At 40.7% G+C, this 27,456-nt stretch overlaps 1 protein-coding gene across 1 annotated transcript in view; it reads right to left on the minus strand.

Annotated features, from left to right (window-relative positions):
• Nucleotides 1-27,456, minus strand: part of ascc3 (activating signal cointegrator 1 complex subunit 3) — a 177,222-nt gene that overhangs the window by 81,532 nt on the left and 68,234 nt on the right. Inside the window, exon 11 of the mRNA XM_038712324.1 lies at nt 17,666-17,830. Coding sequence (XP_038568252.1) covers nt 17,666-17,830 — 165 coding nt within the window. The remainder of the gene's footprint in view (nt 1-17,665; nt 17,831-27,456) is intronic.

Raw genomic sequence — 27,456 nt, forward strand, 5'->3', positions numbered from 1 at the left:
CTCGAGCGGGTGCCGCTCCTTGTTGAGAAGTCGTTCAGTCTGCAGGTGGATGCCAGTCACATGGGGGCAGGTGCAGGACTGATGCAGTCTGACAGTCACGGTGTGAACAAACCTGTGGGTTTCTACTCTTAAGAAATTTAACAAGCATCGACTTAACTATTCTGTGATCGAGAGACTCTGGTTTTAGTGTGGGTGTTTTCTTATTTTGATGTGTATGTGGGTTCTGGGGTGCCTGTTGCAGTTTTTATTTCTCAGTTCCTTGAAGTGTCCCAATTAGCGATTAATCAGAAGGTCTCTTATATTACAGTCATACTGGCTGGACATACGCCACATCAAAGGGTCGAACGATCTGGTGGCTGACGCGCTATCCTGTGCCCCTGTGTTGTGATGTCTTCTGTTTAACCTCTCCTCGTCCTTATGCAGAGTACACTAAGGATCCTTGTGCTGAGGTTATGGGGAGAGTGAAGCTAACAGGTTGTATGGTTTGTTTTCATATTGCACAGTTTGGTTTAAAGGTGTTGGACAGCCAAATGTTTTGGTTGGCACCCCGTCTTTATGGTGTGGGGTTTGACATCCCCGGGACCTGCTTGTCTCTATCAGGTAGCTGAGTGTTCATGTGTGTGTGTTCTGTTCTGTGTGTTTTATTTGGATCACCTCTCAACTCAAGAAAAAGATAGATATGGAGACAATCTGCAAGTGTTGGGCACTTGCGATCCATATACAGCACCCGCTGCCGTATTACCGCCGTTAAAAACTGCTATGTCCCAGCTAGCACTCGACTGTGGTAATGATTACGTTTACCTTGTAGGGAATCCCTCACCTAACACAGCTCAGGCGTGTCTCCTCTTCATAGACCCCAAAGCCACTTATTCACTTTCTACAATGTGCTATGTTTTCTGAATTTTAATGCATACTATGATATACACACATTTTATTGAAGGGGTTGATGGTAGGTTGTTGTCTTAAAAGTTACTCGCACACTGCTCATGAAACATTTTTGTCATTGCACGTAGGCTTATCTGCTTTTTAGAGGTGCAGAGTGTCTGACACAGTTTTACTGTTTCATTAAACTGCAGACTTTTTGCAGTTATGTAATTGCACATTGCGCATTTGCGATTAGATTAATTGTGCAGCTCTACATGCACACCTGAAATTGCTGGACCTTTGAACCCCTTATAGTAGGACAGATACCAACACACTGACAACTGATTCCTGCCTGTACAACAATCTAGTAAGCTAATGAACAAAATAAATAACCACTGGACCTGTAATACGTCTTTGTTTGGAATACAAATAACACCACCCTTTTAATGTCTGAAGTCTCATCTTAGGGCGATTTCACACCTGCCTCATTTAGTTCGGTTCCATCGCACTAGAGTTGGTTTTCCCGCATGGTGCGGTTCGTTTGGGCACCCAGGGCTGTAACGTCATAGTTACTTTTCTTGGTTCGTTTGTAAAACTGCAGTGTGAACATGAACCGGACCAGAACTAAAATGCAGCAGTGTATCTTTTCTTTCCACTCGGTCCGGACCAAATGAACCCAACTACAGGTGTGAAAGCACCCTAAAAATGTAATCAATAATGCTTGGTGCTCAAACTTCGTAAAAGTTGATGAACAAAGTTTCCCAGGTGTCGATGTTAAAGTTAACATTTCGACCATTTTATCTAGTAGGTAGGTAGTCACATTTATTTGTCACAATATAACAGGTTATAGAGTAAAATTGAGTTTTGTAGCTTCAACATTATTTTGTTGCTGCTGTTTACGTTGTCCAAGATGCAAATTCAAAAAATGTACTACAGCATTATTACTTTCTGGGTGTATACATGTATAAGTATCCAGCGTAGTATAGGCCTAAATAACTGTATAAATTGTTTTATTTATTAGGGCCTGAGCACGAAATGTGTGAGGACCCTATTGGGACTGAAGGATTTCTTTTCTTTCTTTTTTCTGCAAATGAATCTCATATACAGTCTATGGTCATAACACGGAGCCGTTGGTAAAAAAAGCAGTTGAAAACAGAGCGTTCAGAACAGGAGGAAATCAGAGGATTTAGTTCACAGGGATTTCTTTTAAATACTTTAACCTCATTATTTAAGGCTTTGGCCATGTTTATCATGAACATCCAACATTGTAACACTGTAGATAAAACATAAAATATCAAAAAGCAAAATAGGAGTCCCTTAAAGAGCTGGCTCATTTTCAGGTTCAAAATCTTTTTTAGAGGTTGTACCAGAACAGGTTTACATATTACATGGTTATATTCTTGTCATACTGCACATTGCTGCAGCTCCTCTTTTCAGCCTGTGTTGAAGGCTTCGTTTTAGCTATGGAGTGATACATCTTGTCTCTAAATTATCTTTGTTGGGAGTTGCACATGCTCAGTTCCTAGTTAAGGACTACTAGCCAATCAGAAGCAGAGAAGGGCGGGTCAGCGAGAAGCCGGTAAACGGCTCGGGTTCAGCTGTACGTGTTGCAGACCGGCTTGGCAACACGGACTGGAGCGAGAGTTTCAGAGCGGTGAGTTATTAATCTGTATCCATAAAGTTTTAACTGAGCTCTGTCTCTACATCACAGGAACAACTTTATGTCCACTGACTGCCTGGAGGGTAGCTAGTGTTTGGAAGGGAGAGGAGAGCTGTGTGCTGCAGCTCGCTGTTTCTGAGGGCGTGTCGGAGTAGCCGCTTTGCGAGCGTTATGTGAGGCGCACTTAGCTTTACAAACGAGCTGTTTTCAGGCAGTTCAGAGAGTTTCCTGCAGGGGATGGGAACTCCCTTTGGGCTGGATTTTAGGCTTTTTCACTTTGCAAATCTGTTACATGCACAAAAAAGATATATAACTCAATAAAGGAGAAGGGAAAAGCCGAAAAGCAGAATACCACATCTTTCAATTGCACATTTCATTTTTTTGTTGTCGTTTGTTTTGTTTTGCCTACACTGCTTAATTTAAGATATAATATTGGGCTTATTTGGCTCCTTGCCTCCCTTTTCCTCTACCATGGACCAATGGCATGGTGTAATATCTACAAATAAAAAATGATTTAGTACTATGTTATTAGACATGATTATTGCATTTTCCAGTAGAAAATATTGACCAACTTACAAAAACAATGCACTCACAAAATGTTCAGACATTATAGTTGGAATGGTTTTATAACACTGGCCAAGTTATTAAAATATTGCTAAATTATTACAGTATCAGGTTCTGCAAAAATGAGGTTAACCCAATACTGTAATAGCCTCCCATTAATGTAAGAATTTATTACATTATTGGTTCAGACATTTCATTACAATGGCTACAAGGCTAAAGGGGCCGTTAAAAAGTTTCCAGGAATGAAGAGGTAGTGAAATGTCATACAGTTGTCCTTGAGATGTTCATAGAAAGGAAAGTCTCAGTCTCAAATATCTGTCAGGATCTTTAAAAAACCCTACAAAAACTGCACAGTATGGTCATTTTAAGAGCATCAAAAAATCGTAGTCAAGCGTGTAGAGCACAAATGCTCCTTAAATACCAAACAATGAAGAAGAAGCCCTATAACAATAAAGGTTAGACAGGCCTTTTCTTGAATGCAGTGCATGATTAGTAGCAGTGCACCTGGCCAGGAAAATGTAGTCCAAAACCAAGCGCCTCCAAGCAAAACATCAAAGTGATAACTGGCTTGGTTCTAAAACATTTGCATAAAAAGGGAGACAAATATCATTTAGTTTACAGGGATTTCCATATTAATGTGTCTGAAGACGTGAACTTAAGCACCTAGCGCATCAGAAGCAGCCACCTTAATTCCTTCAGCACAATCAATTACAGCAGTCTGTCAGGTGTGGCAATAATTGGACAGAGAGATGAAGGAGGTGGGGGAGGGTCTGCCAGGCGTGCTGCTGGCACCCAGCACTTTCTGTTGGAGGGTCGACTACGAGCTGTTTACAAGTTCTCACACAAAGACAAACAGAAACATGCTGCTTCTGTGCCAGCCACATGCAGATACAATTAGTGGCAGAAAGAGTCGTCCTACATGTTCTACTCTGTAAATGACATAATCCTCTGTAGTCACTACAACAGTACCAACATTAAAGGTTAACACATTCTGCATTACTTATCTATTCTTTGTACAAGCTTGTTATTCTAAAAAGAGCAATTTAGTGCTCCCTTTCCCTAAATCCTGCGTTTATAGTCTAGGCCAACATGTTCCAAAAGCTGGCAGTACACATTAGAGTATAAGGTTAGTGATATTCTATATTTATCTACCAGTTAACTAATCCCATGTGCAGGGCCAAACCAATAATGAATTGATCCTAACAAATGAAGTGTCCATCTAAGCCCGATTTATCTTACTCTTTTGTATGTATGTGTGACCACCCTTTGCCTTCAAAACAGAATAACTTCTCCTCGGTACACTTGTGCAAAGCTTTTGAGGGAAGTCGGCAGGTAGGTTGGCCCAAAGATCTTGGAGAACTAACTATAGTCGTCCTGTGGATTCAGGCAGCCTCAGTTGCTTCTCCCTGTGGAGGCCATACCATCACTTCCAGGACACTTTTTCTTTACACTGAAGATAGTTCTTAATGACTTTTACTTTATGTGTTTGGGGTCGTTGTCATACTGCAGAATACATTTGGAGCCAATCCGATGTCTCCCTGATGGTACTGCATGATGACCTTGTATCATGCGTGTCAGCGGTATGGCTTTTTAGCTGCAAGTCTTCCATGAAGGCCACTTCTGACCAGACTTCCCTGGACAGTAGATGGTGTACCACGGTCCCACTGTTCTTTGCAGCTCTGAACATCTGATGCTGAACATCTTCTAATTGTGAAAGGAAGCATGATGTGTCTTTAATCTGCTGCAGTATAACTTCATTGTGTCTTGTTGCTGTGCTGAGTCTTGCCATGGTGTATGACATTAAACTGTAAAGTGTCTTCAGCAGCCTCACCTTGTTAGCCGAGTTTGGCTGTTCCTCACCCAGTTGTATTCCCCCTCCACAGCTGTTTCTGTTTCCCTTAATGATTGTGTTTCAACCTGAATATTGAATTGGTGATCATTAGAACCTGTTTAGTATAATTGTTTATAATTGTTGATTTGTGCAAGTGTACCTAGAAGAACTGATGCTGTTTTGAAGGTATAGGGCGGTCACATCAGGGACTGATTTACTCACATTGCATTTAGTTAATTGATAAATATAATCTATTAAAATGTCTATTTTGAAAGCATTCTTACTTTTTTTCCATACTTTTTGCACAGAAATGTGTATATATGATCACCGGCCACTTTATTAGTTGCACCTGTTCAATCGCATGTTAACATAAATAGCTCATCAGCAAATCACATGGCAGCAACTCAGTGCATTTAGGCATGTAGACGTCTCAATTTCAGCTGCGTGTGGGGGATATTTTCTTGGCACACTTTAGGCCCCTTAGTACCAACGGAGCCTGAGTATTGTTGCTGACATGTCCATCCCTTTATGACCACAGTGTACCATCTTCCAGCAGGATCATGCACCATGTCACAAAGCTCATGTTATCTGGAACATGACAATGAGTTCCACTGCACTTCAGTGGCCTCCACAGTCACCAGATCTCAATCCAACAGAGCCCCTTTGGGATGTGGTGGAACAGGAGATTCTCCTCATGGATGTGCAGCCGACAAAATCTTCAGCAACTGCGTGATGCTATCATGTCAATATGGACCATATATAAGACTCTGAGGAATGTTTCCAACACCTTGTTGAAAGTATGCCACAACAAATTGAGGCATTTCTGAAGGCAAAAGGGGTCCAACTAGCAAGGCGTACCTAATAAAGTGGCCAGTGAGTGAATATAAATATTCTGGTCTGCCTCTTCCTCTTCCCCTCCAACGCTTGTTCTATTCTTCCCACAATCCATTCTGATTCAGCTGCTGTTTACAACTTTGCAAGCAGTAAGTTTCTTCTCCCAGCAGCCACCTATTTTCCCAGAAAATGTAAGTCTGCATCTGTTACAACACTGAATTATATAATTATTATTATCATTATTATTTGTGCTACTACAACCTAAAGTTTCTTTGTATCTCATTATTAACATCAGTTGACAATTTTTCTATAATTACTTCAATAACTCTTAATACAGAAGGTTTACAATCTACAGCAAAACAAAATCATTTATCAAATATGCTGTTATTGATGTCTAGAAGATGCGTTTAGCTGACTGTTACAAACCACATTTCTTTGGTAATAATGTGTGACCAGTATTCAGGTTTCCTGAGCCAGACACTCAGATGTTGAACAAACTTTTGTGAATAAAAATGATTAAACAGACAATTTCTGTTTTTAAAAACACTTTTCATGCAGTGCAGAGGATATTATTATTCAGTGAGCCAAACCCTTCACAATATTTTGCTCCTCCTCACACCTCTGCAGTGTTTGCTGTCATCAGCCATCGTGCCAAAGATCAAGGCTACAGTGAAAGTGAAAGCACAATCTACCTGAATTCATTGCTGAGCTGAGTGGAGGACTGTTTACTTCCCTTTTTTTCCCGGAGCTACCCAACACAGACAACTGATGTGCCCTTAAATGGCAACGTAAAAACATTTGCCGCAGACCAGTGGAGATGATGGTCTGAATACTTTGACTGGTCGTGCATGTCTGATGTAATGGGACAGACTGTTTCAGGTTCGCAGGAGGTAAATCAGATGTGCACTAGGAGGAATAGACACTAACTGAGTGTCCTCCATTTTCCTGTTATCCCACACATTGCCACACATAGGGAGGTTAAAATTGGTTCCCCTCGCAGAGCCAACGACCCATTCCAGAGGGAGCCGTGATTTTCCTTATCTATAGTCATATTTTTAGTTTCAACAATCTAACCTACTGCGTGAAAATCTGTCATTTAAAGTGGCACTACACCGATTTTGTGTGTCCAAGCAAATCTACTCATCATGAAGACTACTACTCAGTCTGTGAAAACAGTCACATTTTTATTTGTCTGGAGACGCTTTGTCAAGTCTGGGAAAACAACTGATTAAGGGCTGCACGATTAATTTAATAGCAATGTCATCCTGTGCGATTACATAACCGCAAAAAACGCACATGCCCCTAAAAACAGATACATGTGAACCAGGAAATTATTTGAGCAATGTGCGAATAACGTTGAAGACAACAACCTACCGTAACCCGAGGGGGAAATATTCTGTTCCCCTGGTGAAATTAGTAATTACAGTTACAGCTGAATTCATTATAAAGAGTGAAATATGCACCTGGGACAGCTTTGGCAATTGGACAGTTGTTGGGTGTTAGCTAGATCATTCAAGTCAGGTTAGCCATTGGATGTAGAGTATAGCACATATGGTGAATGCACGTCAGAAATTAGAGCTGGGATGTCATTCAGATCTGTCACCTGGAGGGGTTATGGTTTCCCAGTTAAGTTACAGGGACACTGGACAAAGACTGAAACTGTGTGGAGACTTGTAATTGTCCCTTCAAAGAGTCAAACACGCTACACTATTTACAATAGCATCACCGAATGAGTCTATTACACGGCCCAGCCATAAAGTTCCCTCACAGCCACATTTCAGTCAGTCGATTGTGGCTGTTCTGTAAATGAGCACAAGCTGCAATCATTCAGGAATTATCCACTGTCAAACCCCTAGCTGCACTAGCAACTAAATTTGCACTGAAGCATCAGTGTTTATTAACATACTAATGGTTAGGTCCAGTTCTATAGCTGTGTTCTAAGCACTGACAGCATGTGCAGTCTGCTGGCAAGCAGACTTCAAACTTGTGCACTGCAGCACAACCTCTAGAGGTATTAAGGTGTACAAAGCGCTCAGTCAGCCCTTCTTCAGTAATATCAGCTAAACCTGCAGATAAATGGGCTGTGAACCGAGTAAACAGCGGTCACATGTACGGACCAGTTTTCAATTACCTTGCGGTTAACCCCGCCAAGAGGTCTCCGTCGCTGCACAGCAGAGCAGCTCATCCCTGCACCCCTGCCTCTGTTTCATCCTGCCTTCCTCACTCTGGTCTGAGTCTTTAGCAAACAACTCTTATCTGTGCATTTTCAATATTTCTCATAATGATGAGCACTTGTGTTGGTCCATCATACTCCAGTTACACTTGAGTGGGTCATTTCCATTATTTTCTGGCATTTTTGCACACCCTTATGTTTGCAATCGACACACCAATCTATAATATGCCAATCTAAGGTACATTCATAAACTCTGTAAATGGATTTCTCCTTTACCACCATTTATTTTTCCTTTATGTCTCATTCTAGTGTTCATTATTTTATTTCCCTGTTTCATTGTATCCTCCATAGTGAAATGGTTTGTAAACTCGTAATATTACTGCTGAATCCTTCAGGAACACTGATGATAATGATGATGAGATATTACTGCCAACGGCAGTTTTCAGGTTAGGTGGATGTATTATGAACTCCAAGTGCTGCTATAAATAGCCATAATTGTGAACAAGTTGTGCGTAGTGTTGGCTGCTCTGGCCTTGTTGCCAATGTGACTGACATTTCACGGAATTCCACCTCATCTTTATTGTTCGTTTCATTGCTGTGTTATAAGTGGCGAAGCAAGTTTAAGTCTTAATCCTACGTAGACACACTGCGCGCACTCCCTGGTGTTTAGAGCAACACACCTAAAGGCTTTCATGAAATGGGTACAGCATGAGTCATATCACTCAGTGCCAAGGACAGACAAAATGGACATGTATTTATAGAGATATTTTTGGATCAGATCAAAATGTAATTCACAGAGCATGATGCCTGGATGAGTCAGAGGTGGTTTATGCATTCTAAAAAAAAATCCCTTTACATCTCTTTACGATTTCTCCATTCATTCATTTCCTTCCTCAGATTGACACATGACAACAGCTCATCAGAACAGGATATGGGACACTTCACTCTATTTGCCCATCTGAATTCTCATGATCACTCCAGTAACTGAAATGTCCCGGCCAACAACCATCAGTCATCATCAGGGGAAATCAGCTTCACAGACAGTGAATCTTTTTTGTTTCTTCGCAGCAGCGTAGTACCAAGGGGCAGGACTCATGCTGCCTATGACATGTCATCGGGACCCTTTTTGGAAGAGTGTGCCGTTGTTTCACCAGCCAACCAGGTGTTCAAGCGACAAATGACCACGTATGAAAAAACAACTTGGCAATACTAACTGACAGGACGAGTCGGCTCTTCACTGAACCAACATGTTTTCATTACAGTCTATATAAACAAGATGTCAATTATCCAATGAGAAGTAGACACATAAATGATCCTATGAGGGATGCTGTACCTCCAACAGAGAAACTTCATAATAAAAGTACAATATTCCATAAATAGTAAAAAAATCTACATCACAAAAGTAAGGACAGACTTTACAACCTCAGGGAATATTAAATACATACAATGTTGATGGGAGACTACAAACCTCTTTTTTATTACAGTATAAAAATAACTAAAACTATCTAACACTCAAATCCTAAATCATTCCTTTGGGATCTAAACCTCTTAGTTTATAAATCCAGAAAGCCTCTTTCTGTTCTATTTCTCTATGTGTATGTATTTCTGACTGGATGAGTGACTTTTAGTGTTCCTAGTATACCAATTGATCCTTTGCTAAGCCACGCCCCCCTTAGTTACTGTTGCTAAGCCCAACAAACTGTCAGACTCTTTGGGCATCAAACACATATTTAAATGAAACCACGAGAGAAGTTCAGAGAGGAGCTACCTCTTTGATGGAACTCACTGACATCGGAAACATGCAGCCCCAACCTGATGCTGCTTTTTTGTAAGGGGTCACAATCTACTGGTTTAATCTTCAACAATACATTGTATTTTACAAGCATGTCGTGGGTTTTACATAAAAAATTACCTACAGCTGTAAAATCAATCTAGTTGAGTAAAAGTTATATATATATTTCTCTCAGAAATGTGCCGATGTAAAAGTACCAGGTAACAGAAACATAAAAATATATATAAATATATATAATGGCTGATGAAAGTAAAAGTGCTTCAAAATTCTACTTCAGTACAAAGACCATGATCATCAACATATTTCTCAAGCTGGTAATATGAGGATATGTCGTAATGACATGTTACTAGTAGAGGTCGACCGATATGGTTTTTTTCACGCCGATGCCGATACCGATCTTTTGAAATCCGGGTCGGCCGATGGCCGATTAATGCTGCCGATTTATTTTGGCCGATATTTGCTTGGTTTTTAACCTCTATTTGAAAGATAAAATGTAAAAGAAATGATAATTACTTAACCTAGACAAACTTTCTCAACAAAAACATTTATTGAACAATGAACAATCTGCATTCTGCACTTATAAATTAAAAATGTATAATGTAAAAAAACATATAAATAAATTGTATAAATGTAAAAAAAATATATTAAATAAACAAAACGGGTAAGAAGAAAATAAACTGTCAAATATACTTTTCAATGAACGCGCTCATAATTTGGGCGAACGTGAACTGAACGTACTGTATTACTGCCTGATGAACGTTACTGTGAACGCGCGTTCTCTGTCAGTTTAACTTCGTACAATAGGGTGCCAGATTTCTTTAGAGCCTTCCAGGCGAAAACCCGGCTAAAACGCATGTAAACAGGCCTTAATATGTAGCGAAAAAACACCCAATCTGGCAACACCAGCCAGCACTGTTGCGCCGCGTCCGCCGTCGACAAAGCAGCGAGCGTCGAGGACGCGTACGATCATTTAAACGGATTTTATGAGGACGTCGGTGAGGATGGGAAAAATATTACATTTATGTGCAAACTTTGCCCGTCGATAAAATAATTGTTGTCTGTGTTTGTATATGGGCTGTGGCAATAATAATAATTTAAAAAAGCTCGCAATATATGGAAAAAAAGAACTATGAATGAACTAGTTCATTTTTTGGCCAATTCGTCCGACCGATTAATCGGTCGACCTCTAGTTACTAGGACTCTGCCGGAGCTGGTCGCGGCCCTTCTAGTCAATGCTTGGGAGTCCGTCAGACGCAGCTCGTCCCAGAAGCATGCCAGATGCAGCTCTCGGATCAGCTTCGCGAAGAATACACAAGTCTATTTTTGACTGAAGTCGTGTCAAGATGCACATAGCAGATCGAACTGGGCAGGAAGTCAGAAGAAGTCAAAGAACGGCATATTTTCAAAATAAAACTGTGCACACTCCCGATCATAAATCAACAAAAAACATTTAAATTAGACAAAAAAGAACAATCAAGCACTGATTACCAAATCAACAAAATCTTGTCAGCAAAAACGCTCAGAATCTGAAATGCTCTCTATGCAGCCTGCAGACACCCGAACAAAACCGGGTCGCAGGGAACCGTTGCTGGTGAGCAGAGTGGAGGCCACAGGTAGAAGCACACAAAGGACAAAAGCCAACAATGTGCTCAGCTGCTGAAATGAGTCTGAGACGCTTCCAGTGGAAGTTAACGCTGTGCAGAGGATGAGTCAAAACTGTGGCTCAGCAGTAGCCGGACTCAGTGGACTTTCCGAGTAAAAATGTTATTTATATGTTGCTTCAAATAGATGATGCACTTTACGGACCAGTCTTATTCTGATGCAAAGATTTACTTCAGCAGAAACGCAGCACAACATGGATGCGAAAGCAGGTGCCTTTTTATTTAAATTTGACGTTAAATCAATTAATATTCGTGATAAATAATTGTGATCTCAGTATACATCAAAATAATCATGATTATCATTTTGGCCACACGTGCAGCCCTAATATATATCCCTGGAACAAATACCAACAAAGATTTTATTTAACAACAATATCTCTACATATATAAGTCCCTAGTTTAACTAATTGTTCCTTAAACTCATTTTCCCACACACACACACAGGTGGTGTCTCTCCCTCTGCGTCTCCTGATGCACCTCCAGTAGAGTGTTTAACAAAGAGCTTTAGGGAGACTTTGTGGATAATGTGGGGGAAAGTGGGAAATGGCTGGTGCATGTGGTGTACTGCTGCAATAGGGAGATGATGAGGAGAAGTACATCACTGTCTGCGAGCCTCTTTCTCTCCGTCTGCTTGAAATGTTATTTGTCATACTGAAAGTGAATAAAAAAGACAATTTGGCAGAAAATACACAAAATAAGCACTTTCAGCAAATTAGTCCAAGTAGAGATAGGTATTTAACCTCAATACCTTCTGAGTACTGATAAAAATTTATATAGTATCGAAAAACTGTCCCAAAAGTTAGCATCACATTTTTTACTCAATATAAGTCTGGTAATGCGGGCTCCCCCAAGACAAAATCAAGACAACCGAAGCATAATGTTGCCATGGGTACGTCTAGTTAGCTGTGGGCTTTTTGCCTTTATTTAGAGACATTTTGTCAAATTGGCACCATCGCTAAATTAGCGAATTAGCAGTTCCTTTTTGGATTTTTTCCATATGAATGTACAGACTGGCTGTCCTATCACTATGTTACTTTCATACTGATGTTGAGCTCTGGTTGGGACAGGTTTGGTTTATTACCATATATCATAAAGATATTTAGAAATAAAGCTATTAATATTACAAACATTATTAATAAGATTAATAAATAAGGGCCACCACCCTGTAATCAGGAACCAATAACTAAAGTGAAAACAGTCTTAAAGAGTAGTTTTCCCACCTTTAAACGCCAATAACACTACTTTACATGAATAAGGTGGTCAGTGAAGGGTGAATCACAACCAGCTGTTATAACACACTACACAAATAACCAGAGGCAGCTGCTCTTTAGAGGTACAATAGGATTTATTTACTTCAGCATAGATCAATGAGCAGCAACTTCCACTACCATCTATTATAAGCACAATAAAAGCAAAAAACAATCAGCAAGCATGTGATGTGTGTGTGCGAGACAATAAACGGGGGGGGAAAAGCAAGGAATATGGTGTATGAGGCCACGCGGGAGGCTCGTCACACAATGATTCAAAATGGAAGGCAGGGCTGTGATGCTGAAGCTAAAGGGGTTAGGAACCAAAATGGAGGACGCACTCTACCTGTCTTCACCAAGATGGTGTGGAACACAGCTGGAGTTAAGGCTACACGCTGTGGGTTCCAGGTGTGTGTGTGTGTGTGTGTGTGTGTGTGTGTGTGTATTGCTTAGTAGAGGAAGAGAGAAAGAGAAAAAAGCACACAAAGCATATAAGATCCTGGTTGCTGCTGCTAGATGCACTGTAACTACCACTTTATCCCACTGTACCCAGCAGTGAACCTGCATTCAGCCGCCGTGGTCCTGGATTTTGGTTTTGATAAAAAGGTAGTTATTGGAGCAGCATGCAGCCGAAGGAACTAACATTGCATATTAGGCTACGTTCGGACTGCAGGCCTTACCGCTCAATTCCGATTTTTTCCCCAGATCCGATTTTTTTTGTTTGACTGTTCACATTATTGTTTAAACGTGGCCCGTATCAGACTCAAGTGTGAATTGTCTGCGGCCTGAAAGTGACCCGCATGTGCAGAAGAATAACACGACGTCACACCCAGCAGCAGCTGTTGCAGGCTGCAGAAGTAAACAAGGAGCCGCAGAGGTTAGTCCGGTTAGCTCGCAGGAGACTCCAGTTTTTCATTGTCCTCTCACGGGTCACATTTCTCCCGAATGATGACAAGTGTTCACAACTTTCAGCGTAGCTCTAGCTGCTCTGGAGTGACGTCAAAGTCGCATCAAATGCGACCTGAGTGTCCAGACTGAGGTCCCATTTAAAAAGATCCCATCTGTATCGGATTTGGACCACACCTGGAAGTGGCCCAAATCCAAACTGGAAAAGATCAGACCCCATGTGACTTGGCCTGTTCACACCGTCATAAAGAGATCAGATCTGAGTCACATATGGGCAAAAAAAAATCAGATTTGGGTCACTTTGGCCTGCAGTCTGAACGCAGCCTTAGACACACAGCACCGTAGGCTGGACAGTGTCGTATGACTTCTATCATAAGCAGCTCAGTCACTTTTTTATTTTTTTACACAAATACCGTCATATACCGTATATATACCCCGGTGAAATGTCAGGAAGGTATGAAAACATAAATACTGCTCAAGCATAACTATGGTCTCCAAAATGTGTTTAGGAAACACAAAACAAAAGAAAAAATTGTTGGACCTACCTCCTGTAGCAGCCCTGTCGTTTAATGGACCAGAGGGACTTAAGGCCCATTTATACTCCTGCGTAGGGTCTACGTGCCCTACGCACATAGCCATGCATTTATACTTGTGCGTTGGTGCGCCCATCATTCTGCAATTACAGCCCCAAACGCTAGTCGGCGGTAGCGCTACAGCGTCCACTGTGTTGATTTCCACTTTAGCGCTCCGCTAACGGGAATGGGGGTAAAACTGTATACGTGCGGCGACCGAATGGATCACATTCTGAAAGTGAAACGAGTCATTTCGCCCAGGTTTTGACGGTCAAATATATTGATCCACCGTGTTACAGCCGCTGTTTTGGCCACTAGTAAAAGTTACTTCAAAGCACAGGGCACTTCCTTTTTGGCTCGGAGGCACTGCGAGGCTACACAGCCGACCACAGTGCTTACGGCCCGCGTCGCCTCGACGTGTACTTACATTTTTGAGGAGGTGCGCGTCAGGCGCATAAGTATAAATTACACTTTAGCTGTTTCTTTGTTTAGGCTACTGGCCTTACATGTAGGCCGCATCTTTGTTTCCCATAATGTGAGGCTCCAACACTGAAGAAAACTTGAAAACGTGACAATTCTCAGTTCACAAGCTGAGATTTGAGATAATATCCTCTGAAAGTCACACTGACTCTAAAGTATGTGTCAAGTCTGTCTGTTGTGTTATGACTCAGAGAAGGAATATTGCTTTTAACTCAAATTACAGTAATTAGGCGCTGAGGGGTTTAAAGAACCTTAACTGCCTTCATGAGCTGTGTCACAGGTGCTGCTGCTGCAGCAACCGCTGACCGTGTTGGTGAGCAGGCCAAACCACAATAACTTCCCATTGTTTTTAAAACACTAGCATGCACATGACCCTTTCACACAGTATCTAACTCACACCTCTCCCTCCAAAACCCCCTTCAACTCTCCTGTGTCCCCCTGAGGAGGCGCCTCAAAGTTTGAAAACCTCTGCTCTAAACTATTTTATTTCAGAAAAGTTTTTGCACATTTACCACTGCTGCGTTTTAGACAACTCTTTGGTTTGTTAAAAGAAAAAACAAGTGTTTAATAGTGAGGTATATGAACATATTTCTGTGGTACCAGAGTATTGTATATACCAGTACTAACAAAGTTCAAACAATACCCAGCCCGGAGTGCAAATAGCCTATACCCATGATATTCAACTCTACTGGGATTCCACACAAAATGCTTATCTAGTTTCTTTGAATCAACATGTCTAAAGCTCAATAACTGACAAACTGTATCTCATTTGTTTCACTCGTACACAAACAGAAATGTATAAACGGCAATGAACAAAAGATTGTAATGTTCTAATTATTGTGGACACAAAGATCCGAGTAGACCTGACCGAGGCCCTACAGGTAGAAAAGACCTTAGAGTCCCTCTCCTGGACCCTTCTTGTGGTCACCTGATATGCACACATGGTTGGGGTGCTTTAATAACTCAGAATTAACATTTTTTTTCAAAAAGGGTTGAGTTTTCTTTATGGTTCCTATTAGGGGTGGGAATCGCAAGGTACCTCACAATATGATACACAATACATGGCTCGCGATACGGATAATATCACAATACAGCAATTCTGCGATAATCGATATATTGCTAGACAATCCTTATATGATACGTCACGATATCAGTCTAACTATAAATGCAAAATGCCCATGTAAAAGGTTATGTGCAGGTTTTCTGTCTTTACTCACTGCAAATCCAAACTGTTAGGCTACGTTTAGACCCAAATTTTTGCCCAAATGTCACTCAGATCTGATCTTTTTATGACAGTGTGAACAGGCCACATGGGGTCTGATTTTGTCCAGTTTGGATTTGGCCCACTTTCATATGTGGTCCACAAATGACCCTCGGATCGGAATTGATTTGATTTGATCGACTTTGACGTCACTCTAGAGTAGCGGTTCTGCTGTAGACGGAGCAGCACTGAACAAAAAAGCTCCACAAAACACCATAATTAAACATGTGTCTCTCTTTCTTCTCTACCTCGCTATAATCTGCTCACAGATTTCCTTTCTAACACCTGAAATCCACCGGACCGCGAGCTCTCTTCTGAGTTATATGCATGCTACTTGTCCGAGCAAACACAGTGTAGAGTAGTGTTGTAGTCAAGACCGCCAAAATCCAGACCAAGTCAAGACCAAGACTTTTAGGGGCTGAGAGCAGTCGAGACCAAGACCGAGGGAGGGCGAGACAGAGTCAAGACCAAGACCAGTTCCCTGCATAAAATGTGGAACGAGATCACAGGTACTTCACAAATTGATCTGAAAGATCCACATTCCCATTAAAACACCCACATACAAATGTAAGCATCGCAGGGAGGGGGGGCGGTCGTTAATTAGGGTTATTGGTTGCATTTGAAGCAATATGTTTTACTTCCAATCAAAGTTAGGATGTTAACAAATCAGACAATGCATAAGCAATTTATTGATATTCCCAAAGTTATGGTCTTGACTGGTCTTGAAATAAAATCCAGAGTCCTCAATGTCCCAGACCGAGACAAGACCATCAAAAAGTGGTCTCGAGTACTACAACACTAGTGGGGAGGGAAAGAGAGAGAGTTAGAGAGAGAGAGAGAGAGAGAGAGGGAGGGAGTGAGTTGTGGGGCAGTTGTGTCGTACAGCGCAGAACGTTGTGAACACTTATTATAATAATTCGGGAGAAATGTGATCCGTGAGAGGACAATGAAAAACATGCGAGTCACTTTCAGGCAGGCAGACAGTTCCCACTGGAGTCTGATACGGGCCACATTTAAGAAATAATGTGAACTGTCAAACAAAAAAAATCGGATTTGGGAAAAAAATTGGAATTGAGCATTAAGGCCTGCAGTCTGAACGTAACCTTAGAGAACAGCAAATTCACTGAATTTACTGTAAAGTTTAAAATAAAGCTGAAAATACAAATTGCTAAAAAGTCTAATACGTAAATCTTGTGATACTGATAAATGGTCATGTGACTCAGCATTGTGCTGCCCTTTCTCAGCCTAGTGGTGGCTGTATTTTTAGGGCGCTGGGAATTTTGAGTTTGTATATTGACCCTTTGGGGTTGCTGTAGCTGGTCAGCGTGGAATAGTGTATTAGCAGATCAAGCCCGTGAAGTTAGCAGCTCTTTTTTTCATTTCACACAGAGCACATTATGTACATGAAGTACTTGCACACTATGTCGTTCAGGATGTTAAGCATGTGAAGCGAAATGTGTAGTTTACGCGATCCAGAGGCTAATATCCGTTAGCATGTTAATGGAGGTTCCCATTATATTATAGACTATATAATATATATATATAATTTGTTGGTTTTTTATGCATTGATGTGATGGGCTGGGGAATCGATACAGTATTGTGAAAAAAAAGTATTGCAATAAATCAACGTATCCATTTTTTTGTACAGCCCTACTTCCTTTATCCTGTATTTGAAACAAAAGTCTATGCTAATGGCCAATTTATCTCACAAAATGCGAAACTGACACACAGACACTAATTCGAACAATTTCAAGAGAGGACACAAGGAGCCGAGGGGAGTAACACATACAAACATAAAAAAGCAGAGAGGGAGGACTAACCTGTCTGATGGTCCTGGCCACCAGGCTCTCCAGTACTGGTCCTCGGTCTTCATGGAGCAGGTGAACTTCATCTAAGATTAGGAGACGCACGATCTGGGAGAGAGCCACATCCCCGACACTCTTCCTGGTCACGACGTCCCACTTCTCTGGAGTCGTCACCAACATCTGGAAAAACACACATGATGACATTACAATAGGAACAGAACGCTGGTTTTGTAAAACCAGCCCCGTACAAGTAACTATAGAAAGTTAGCGATTAAAGACAAAAGGAAAAATAGAAGTATGTAATCTAATCATGTTAATAAAGTGGACAGATGAGACAGAATTTACAGCACCCTGTTTAATTTAATTATTTATTATTACAATTTTCCAGCAGTACATTTGTCATTGAAAAGGCACCGAATCCCAATTCATTTGCCGAAGTTTTCGTAACTCAGTGACTTAATTTAAAATGAAACATCTGCAGTTCTGTTGGCTGTGTACTCAACCGTCCATGCAAGGTTACTTTGCTTTGCAAGAAGCTTAACCTTTTTAGCATGTGGGAACGTTAGACATTGACTTGCTAAGTATGTAGCTTGTAAGAACTGCAGACTGTGCAGTTGTAACCACCAAATCTACGCTCATGTGATTGGCTGAAACAGAGGGAGACATCTGGGTCTGTGCTGCACCTTTTTTTTCCTTTTTTTTTATCCGTACCTTATGGAAGAGCAATACTACGTTGCTCTTTTAAGTAAGTTAGTATAAAGCTGGTTCTCCAACATCAATACTTTGTCAGCACTGACTAAATGTCTCCTGTGAAAAAAGAGTCAACAAGAAAATAGTGCTTGATCAGATACCAAATACAGTTACACAGTGTATTGGCACCAGAATTACAAACAGTGGGACAGACAAGAAAGACTGGAAAGCTGCAACAGGATTGGAAACCAAATGTCACAGATATGTTTCCTCTAATGGAGACAGGAAGAGGCAGTCAGCAGCATCATTGTGGGATCAACATTTATATATGAAACTATGAAAGGCTGCTTTTATTGAGTTTAACACTGTGTGTAAATGCACTGCCTATAAATAAGGTACTAAATAAAGCTACGTGTCACTTTCTCTCTGGCGCACTCACTCACTTTTCATCCACATATACATTTCAGATGTAGTTAATAGCATATATTTCAGTGCCATCCCTAATGCAAACCTGATCTGTAAACGCTGGTGTTATCACTGATCTCTCAAGTCTGACGTTGAGACAGCTTGTTTGCATCTATTGGTATGGGCGGCATGACCTATCAGAGATTTTTATCTACTAATAATTTCCACTGCATCATGAGCTGTGTTTTTAAATGCCTTTAATGAGGCTTATATTTTCAGTTCACATCTTCTAAAGATAACTTAATAAAGTGTTGAGAAGGGTATTAACATTTGATTTATAGTTTTAAAAAAGCGGTATAGCCTGTATTTCCCAATGGAACGAGGAAGACCAAGTGTCAACCGAAAACAGGGTCTGTGGCGATCACAGTCTCCATGGGAGCAGGGTAGTGGGACGAGGCATCTGCATGAGAAGGTAGTAATGGTTGGAAATACTGAGGGAGTGGGCGGGAGAAATTTGCCAAGAGAAAACCTGCATTAGAAATTGGGATGTGGGGATTGAAATATGTGGGCACTGATTAGGCAGGGAGGGTCTAACAGTGAGAAGCTCTTTTTGTTGAGACCATGATGAACAAAGAGTACCCCCCACTCATCACTGTAGTATTTTTTTTTACTTTCTGTCAGTCTCTGTAAACCTACATGAACTGAAACCAACGCCGAAGTGTGAGTAATTGGTGCCAGAGGACGCCGGCCCGGCCCATAACTCAGCTTGAGTGGGTTGACGGCGGGAGACGAGTCGAGTTCAATGGCATTCTGTGTGGCCTGCATTCATTCTCAGGCGTCAGTATCAAGCGGCCTGTATGTGGATGTGGCCTCAAGTTGTCCCTCATGTCTTCTGCTGAAATTGCTTTAAAGCAACAGCAACGACAAAAAAACCACCTTCTAAGTATTTAACGTGCATGCAAGCATTGTTTTAAGAAAGGCTTGTTAAATGTGACCCCCTCCTTTAAACCACGCTAGGGACTAGAAGTTAGGAAGAATTCTCTACGATTTCACCCAAGATATTGAAATTATTTTAGAGATCATTGCAGAGATAGATTTTCTCCACAATTTCCTGCTCACCCACCTGAATGACACACACTGTAAATCCCAGAGCAACACAACCACAATCCCTCCAGAATACTACGTCTGACTCATGGTTCATCAATGCCCAATGGCCTGCAGCTCGGCTCATTACAATGCAGACAGAAGCACCTAAATCATCCACCGTAATAACAGAAGCATACATTACTCACATCTCGTGTGCTAGATTATATTAGTTCTGCAGTCTACAGTGCGCCAGATGTTTGTTAATGTCAGCCTATGATACAGTCATATGCGATTCTGCCGTGTTTTGTGTGACACGATCAACAGTCAGCAAACATTCATTCATTTTCTATTAATTTTACCATCCCTCTTGGACTAATTAAATTCAACAGTATCAACACATCTCACCTTTATCAAATGTCAGCAACACCGTCTTTGCGCATTGCTTAGTGCTTATAATTCTAGTGCATATTTTATTCTCTCCTTTCAAGAAAAACACTACAATGCATAATTAATGGTGTGTGAACTGTTTGGCAACCTGTCTGTGGGTGTGCAAATTCCTATTAAACTCTTTCTGTAAAAGCAGTTCATTAAATCCTCTCTAGTTTGCATTTAAATAAATCTATCCACCCATTAGAGGCTGGCGTGCTCACAGAAAAGGAAGCGCCTGCTCCTAATTGGAGCTACTGGTTAATCTAAATGGAGGGTCTGGCAAATGGAGCACAGACCAAAGTGCTTTCTTAATTGCTACACAAATACACACATGGAGTTGAAGAGAAAACATGTAATTGTTTGGCTGGATGGTGTTATTTAGGCTATTTATCGATTGATCGTAGCAGGACTGAAATCAGTCATCTAAATCCACTGACTCTTAGTATTTTCATAGATGTTCTTCTTGGAGGTGACAATTTAATCAGAGAATGAATAAACTTGCATAGAAAAAAAAAAAAGCATAATAGCCTGTAACAATGTGGCTTCTCGTGCGGAGGTGTGGCTGTGTTGATTTGTGCTTAAGAACGTAGCCCCCGAGAAACAATACGAAAACAACATCTCTCTGTTCACCGTTTGTTGTTCACTCTCTTCATTCACTCCCTAGCTCGCTCGACCGCCGCTGCCCTCGCTCTCTAAGCACGGGGCCAACTGTGTTTTCCAAACAGCAACAAATCCTGCTCCGCTCATTAAAGACTGACTGACTTCAGCTGATGAATGACTTTATTCAAATTGAGGATTTTGTTTAAGGATTTAAAAAATGTTTCAGGGTGATGATGACATCATAACAAAGGATGACATTTGGTGCGGTGCTACATTTTTGTTTGTCAAATGGTCAGGAATAAGAAGGCATACATTTCTGTCAAGTAAGGTTAAAGAGACTCACTGCCTTTACTGTATGCTCCTTAAGAGGAGACTGAAGGGATGGAATAGCATCACAAATGAAGAACACAACAGTTTGGTGATGTCGATGGGTCGCAGGCTTAAGGCAGTTATTGCAAGCAAGGGTTATGCCACCAAATATTAAATGTTGTTTACTTTAAGATTATTTATTTCATTACTTTTGCTCACGCTGATGTCCTAAGTTCTAACTATCTAGATGTGAATACCAGGAAATAAAAGCTGAAATTCTGAATTCTTGTCTCATACCGTCCCAATACTTTTGGAGGGGAGTATATTATATATATATTTATTTATTTATTTATTTATTAGGGGTGGGAATCACCAGAGGCCCCACGATACGATATGGCGATATTTGTGTTACGATTCGATTTTATTGTGATTTTAAATATATTGAGATATATTGCAATTTATTACCTTTTTCCAACTTCCAGTTAGGTCCCTAAAGTCAAACTTTGTCAACATCTGTTTATCTAAAAAGATATATTTCTCTGTATATATACACACACACACACACACACACACACACACACCGCTCTAGAAATGACGTACTTCTACTTCTTGCACCAGTATAGTGGCAACAGGAGAAGACAACTGCCCAGTCAGAGCTGAGTGTGTAAATGAATGCTTTACTGGCCTGCAAGCTTCAAACTCGAGAGCCAAGACAGAACATGTCACTATGAGTCAGTATGTGAACAGGGAGTAAGGCTGAGTCCGAATGTCCATCTTCTGAGCTTGCGGCCTGGGCCGCTGCTATGCTCATAACCCTGTATTTATTTTTAAATTTGTAATCCCCTTTAGAGTTTGCGAGGCTGCAACTGCAGGTAAGTTTGGGAATTTGGATTAAGCCTGACCAATGAAAACTGACCCACAGACAAATTTAAAAAGTATTACTGTAACTTTATAAAAATTATTTACATTTGATTAATTTATTACTCTTTCACAGCGCATGGTTTTGTATGAATTAACGGATAATAAAACATTGCATCTTTTTAATACATTTTTCACTGATACAAGTGATTTATTTACTGATATTTAAAAAAAGAACTCTGCCTTTCTTTTCAGAGCAACATCTTATAAAATTTTATTTTTCCAAGGATCGATTCTTCAAGTTATCGCAACGTGACAGATGTAGGAAAATGTCTGAAGTTATGTCAGATATTTTTTACATTACTGCCACTGCCTGGCAGGTATTTAGATAAATGTCTGTTTTTCCCCTCGTCAATTCTTTGGCTGAGACATGTTCCGCATATAGGAGGCACCAGTGACCTTTCCTGTAGCATTTACAGCAAAGCTTGTTACCAATATGATTAATTAGATATCTGTATGGAAACACTAATGTGAATGTTACTTCACAACTCTCACACAATGTTTATAAAGTTAATTCGACGATGCTCATTGTTTCCACTCAGCCTTCCCAGACAGTGGTTGGTCTGTTGTACAGTAAGCATACATGCTGTGCTGTTATTCATGTAAGCAGAAAAGCTTACTCCAACTGTGATATTACTGAACAGAATAATCTGTATAAATACAAAGAGGCCCACCTGCTTGGTTTATTAAATAAGAATCCTTTCAAAGTAATTCATGCTCTCAAATTAACAATAAATGCACCCAAACTTCTGAATTCATGCACAAGAATTTAGTCATTCGTGCCCTCTGATTGCTTAACTTGTGTGCATGAATAAGAAATGTGTGCTCTCAAATGCCTTCATCTGAGCACTTCAGTTAGTCTAATTAGTAGCTTACTGTTAAGTTAGTGTAACAGCAGAGACTCAAGTTTCAAGTTGTTGTGTCTACTACAGTCAGTCAGGGAGGAGCAGCTGTGTTTTGGTATTTAGGTGCCTACAAATATTGAATTCATTCATTCATTTTAACATTGTTGGGTTATTACATTTATTCATTCATCATTGTTATCTCAACACAGTTTTTGATGCTACATTGGATGTTGTATCAGAAATACTGGCTAGCGTTAGCAGCCTGATCTTCAAAAAAAACAAAGTTGGACTATCTCATTTAATGAGGTACTTAGATAATGCAGTTTTTCCTTTGACTTTAAATGGAAATATTCAGGACATACTTTGCAATATAGTAATATTAGTTAAAAGTAATATTCTGAATGAGTGTGCAGAGTTATTAGTTTGGGAGCACAAATTAATTCCTCAGCTTACATCTGTAATTTGAGAGCACAATTTCCTAATCACACCTGCTGGGCTCTGCAGATTTCGAAACAGTAAGCTTCTAAAACATAAAAGGAGTTTTATGTTAAATGAATGAGTGTAGTGGGAGTGATTTTGCTCAGTGGTAGGGTCAGCATGGATGTGTGCAGCCATGCACACCGCAGGAGAAGACACACCTCGCTAACTTCCAGCACTTCCAACGACTAATTACTCATGTTGCTGTGTGTCTGTCTGACACGCGATCAAGCAACAAAATATTCTGGATCTTTACAGTAAGATCTATGATGCAATACAGCCTGACATATCAGTAACGACTTCTAAGGACTGTTTTTGCCTTTTTAGGGTTTCTGCCTTTACACTTTTTTTAAACCCAATATTATGAGGGTAAAATTGGCTGAACCATATCAGCAGCTATTTCAATTTCTCTGCATGTGACTTGACTTATGACACACTCTGCTCGTCCCGCCTTTATGAGGAAACTGTCTGGCTGTTAGGTAGCTCCTTCTTGGATGTCATTAACTGATATTTCCTCTCTGGACAGAGAAGGAAGAGGGCCTGAAAGTCCCAGGACGCTATCCACCCGCACACTGGCATCCACATGGCCGCATCCCTCCAAACCCTTTCTGTTTCCATGGTAACTATCACAGCCACGGAGAGAGAAGGATGTGGGAGGAAGAGGTAGGTGGGAGGAAGATGGCGTGGGGACGTTAGAGAAAGACATTTAGTGGACTGCAAAATGTGAACAGCTAACGGCTTGTCAAGGAAAACTGTAATGAAGACCTTGTTGTGTACAACTGTGTGTGTGTCCTTATGTTGAGTCCTCACAATTAACTAAATATGAGACAACATGTAATTACAATGAGAACTGCTCTTTTCTTCCGTTCAGTGGATGGTGTTTGGCATGAGGAGGAGTGGGCAACATGAAAGAAAAGAAGAGCCTGGCCCACAGAAGCCTGTTCAAACACACAGTACGGCACATTAACCCATTTATTAGATTAGCCTCCTTTTTCTGCTGAGTTTCAACTCCAAGAATTAGCTATCTTGTCATTAAAAGAACAAGCAGATTTTCATAATTTGTATTCATAATTTGCATTTTATAATCCCCACAGTTTTGCTCCTCTAAAAAAAGATTCACCTAAGAATGCTTGTGAACTTAACTACTCCGCTTGGTTTCAGGTCTCTGAATCAATGCCCATATCCCTGATGTTTGTTTCCTCGTTTAGAAAAACAACGGAGCCAATCAAAGCTTTGTAGGTGGGATTGAGAGTTGGACATAAGCTTCCTGTGCCAGAGCCAGAAAATTGCCTCAAAAAAAGGGGGACAAGTGTGGATAAGATCAACACAGCTGTTCAGGTAGCTGTAAATCAACTTATAGAAACAAGAACTCCTAAATCAATCAACACTTTTCTTCAATCAATCAAGACAAACATTAAGTTACTTGCTACAAGCATCCACTGCTACTCTCCAGGGAAAAGGTTTGTGGGGTAGAGAAGGGTAGACTACACACCTCTGAAATCTCCACAGCGGATTGTGCAGACCTGTGTGTCAAGCATACTGATTAGTTGGATTGGATCCAACTCCTATTGGTGGGACAGAAAAGAAAAAAAATCTGCAAGTATAAAACAAACAGCCCTGCAAGAATCTCCCAACTACACCCCTGCACATTCACTCCACATGCAGCCAGGAAATCCTTCTCCAGCCTCGAGATGAAAACAATGTCAGACTGAATAATGAAAAGAAATTTCAAGCTGATTCTCTGGATCATTTTCTGCGAAAAACTACTACAATTCAAAAGGACTTTCACAGGGCAAAGTAAAAGGAGAGCCTCAACCTTGCTACGCTAACTTCCTTATTTATAATGAGGGGGTATAATTTCCTATCACTTTTCTCTCAACACGCCTCCTTCAAATGAATACATGTGAAGTTACCAAAACAGAAACACCTTTATCCGAAACTTAGGCCGGCCACTTGGTTAATGGAGCTTGTTGGCAGCACTACATGACATTGTGACAGTAAATTACCGTTTACTGCCAAAAAGGTTATAGAAGCTCTTCTGAGTTCTTGGCCAGTGGCTACTAACAAAACTGCCCACAAACTCAAACATTTACCTACTGAAACAACAGCCAAACCTATTTGCACCCCCAGCCAGGCACATTTGAAAAATAAAAAACAAAACAACACAAAATGAGACAACAAAATAGAAAAGCAGTATGATCATGAAACTGATAAGATGTGTCATCAGGATTTGTAGGTGCTGCGCTGTATGGTGACACGCTGAGAGCTCTCTTACTGCATGTGTCATTATACATTGTGTATTCTGTGCACATATTGACTGGTTTACATTTTGTTATTCATTTTCATGCATTTCCATATGATTGCCATTTAATATAATAACTTGCTATAAATACTTACTAGGTCTGAGGTACCTCCCTGTAGATATACCTCTCCCGTTTGTGGACTTAAGATGGTGCCACCCATATGCATCATTAGACACAGCCCAAGCCTCTCTGTCTAAACAACATGCTCATTTACTAAAGTCAGTCACGACCACGTTTATGTTGCTGTTAATCACGGTTTTATTTTTGCACTTGTCTCATTCTTTGTGAAGTGTTGTATAATGACCCTGATGAAGGGCGCAGGAAGAAAATAGTCAACAACAATAGATAATAATGCTAATTGATTACTGCTGGAGTTTTGATCCTTCATGACTGCATCCTCTTCTTCATACACCTTGCAAGTGGCTGAAGAACCCCCACTCTACCTTGCACATCAAAAGGGCATGATGAAAGAAGCAGTGAGGACTTTGAGGAGAGACAGAAGAAAGCCAAGGTTACAGTGTGTGGCATCACTCTGGCCTCTTAAATGTGGACAGACACTAACATAGTCAAATGGAGGCACGAGAGACAAGAAAGTGAATAAGGCTAAGTGGAAGAGAAAAGTGGAGTGCTGCAGAGCTGCAGCGAATCTGACTAATCACTCTCTTTGTGTTCATATGCCCTGATAGAAATGCTCCTTTAATACACCTTCAGATTAGATGGAATTGGCCTCATTTCATAGGAATAAACCCCGCCTCCCATCACCGGCACCCCCTACACACCAAACCCCAACCTTTCCTTTTCTGTATTCATAAGCCCCACAAGGCTTATACACTTTACCTCTAAGCTGTGCAATCGTTCAAATCCAACTGGTTTTGGATTTAACAGATATGGATGTTTTCCCAACCTTCTCAGTCTCATAGTTCAGTCTTTCAGGCTGGATCCAGAAACCTCCACTTTGCTCTGAGCTAGAGGAGCCAGGTTCTCTCACTAAATATGTGCTCAACCCGCAGCTTTCATCCCTTTTTCTTTGGCCTCGTGGTAATAAATCCATCCCCTTTCTACAACAAAGAAGGAGACTCCTGCATGCGGGGGTTTCTCTCAGATAAGCGAGGTTAAACTCGCATGTTCCATCAGTAAAACCCCACACATAACGTACTTCATCAGCTGCTCACTACACAACTTACTGAAATCTCAACACAAATACATCTCATTGATCACAAATTGACTCAACAACAGAACATTGTCATTGACAACAGATTGCTCATCCCTTTGAGCGCTAAAAAAAGGGCATATTGTTACAGAGAGGTTGGAAATTCCTATTTAGGAGAGTGAAAAGAAAATGTTTTGAAATTGTATTGGCCCATTTAATGTCATCCTTTCTGTAGGATCATCGCCCATGCATAATAAACAACTTGCGTCATAGTTCAACTATTTCATTATCAGTTAATCCTTCATTTAAAAAACGAACTGATCCTGGAGTTTACCAAGCATTATCTAAGTTGGCTGCACCACCATGCTTTAAGCAGCGATCACTTAAATGATAAGGATGGTGTTTCTGTTATTGTCAACAAATCCCATAAAAAAGACCAAAGCCAACAACATGTTAGTCTGTCGCACTACTTTCTGACTTCCCTACCCTGTTTGCTGCACTCAGCCCACAAAACGGCTGAGCAATAAACAAATGGTTTCATTTGTAAAAATGCTCAGTATTATGCCAACAGTTACCAACTGTTGGTCACTGTAG

This window comes from Micropterus salmoides, unplaced genomic scaffold (genome assembly GCF_014851395.1).
Source record: "Micropterus salmoides isolate LMB-PRFRI ecotype aquatic unplaced genomic scaffold, ASM1485139v1 Ms_hic_scaffold_11, whole genome shotgun sequence".
NCBI classification, from domain to species: Eukaryota; Metazoa; Chordata; class Actinopteri; order Centrarchiformes; family Centrarchidae; genus Micropterus; species Micropterus salmoides.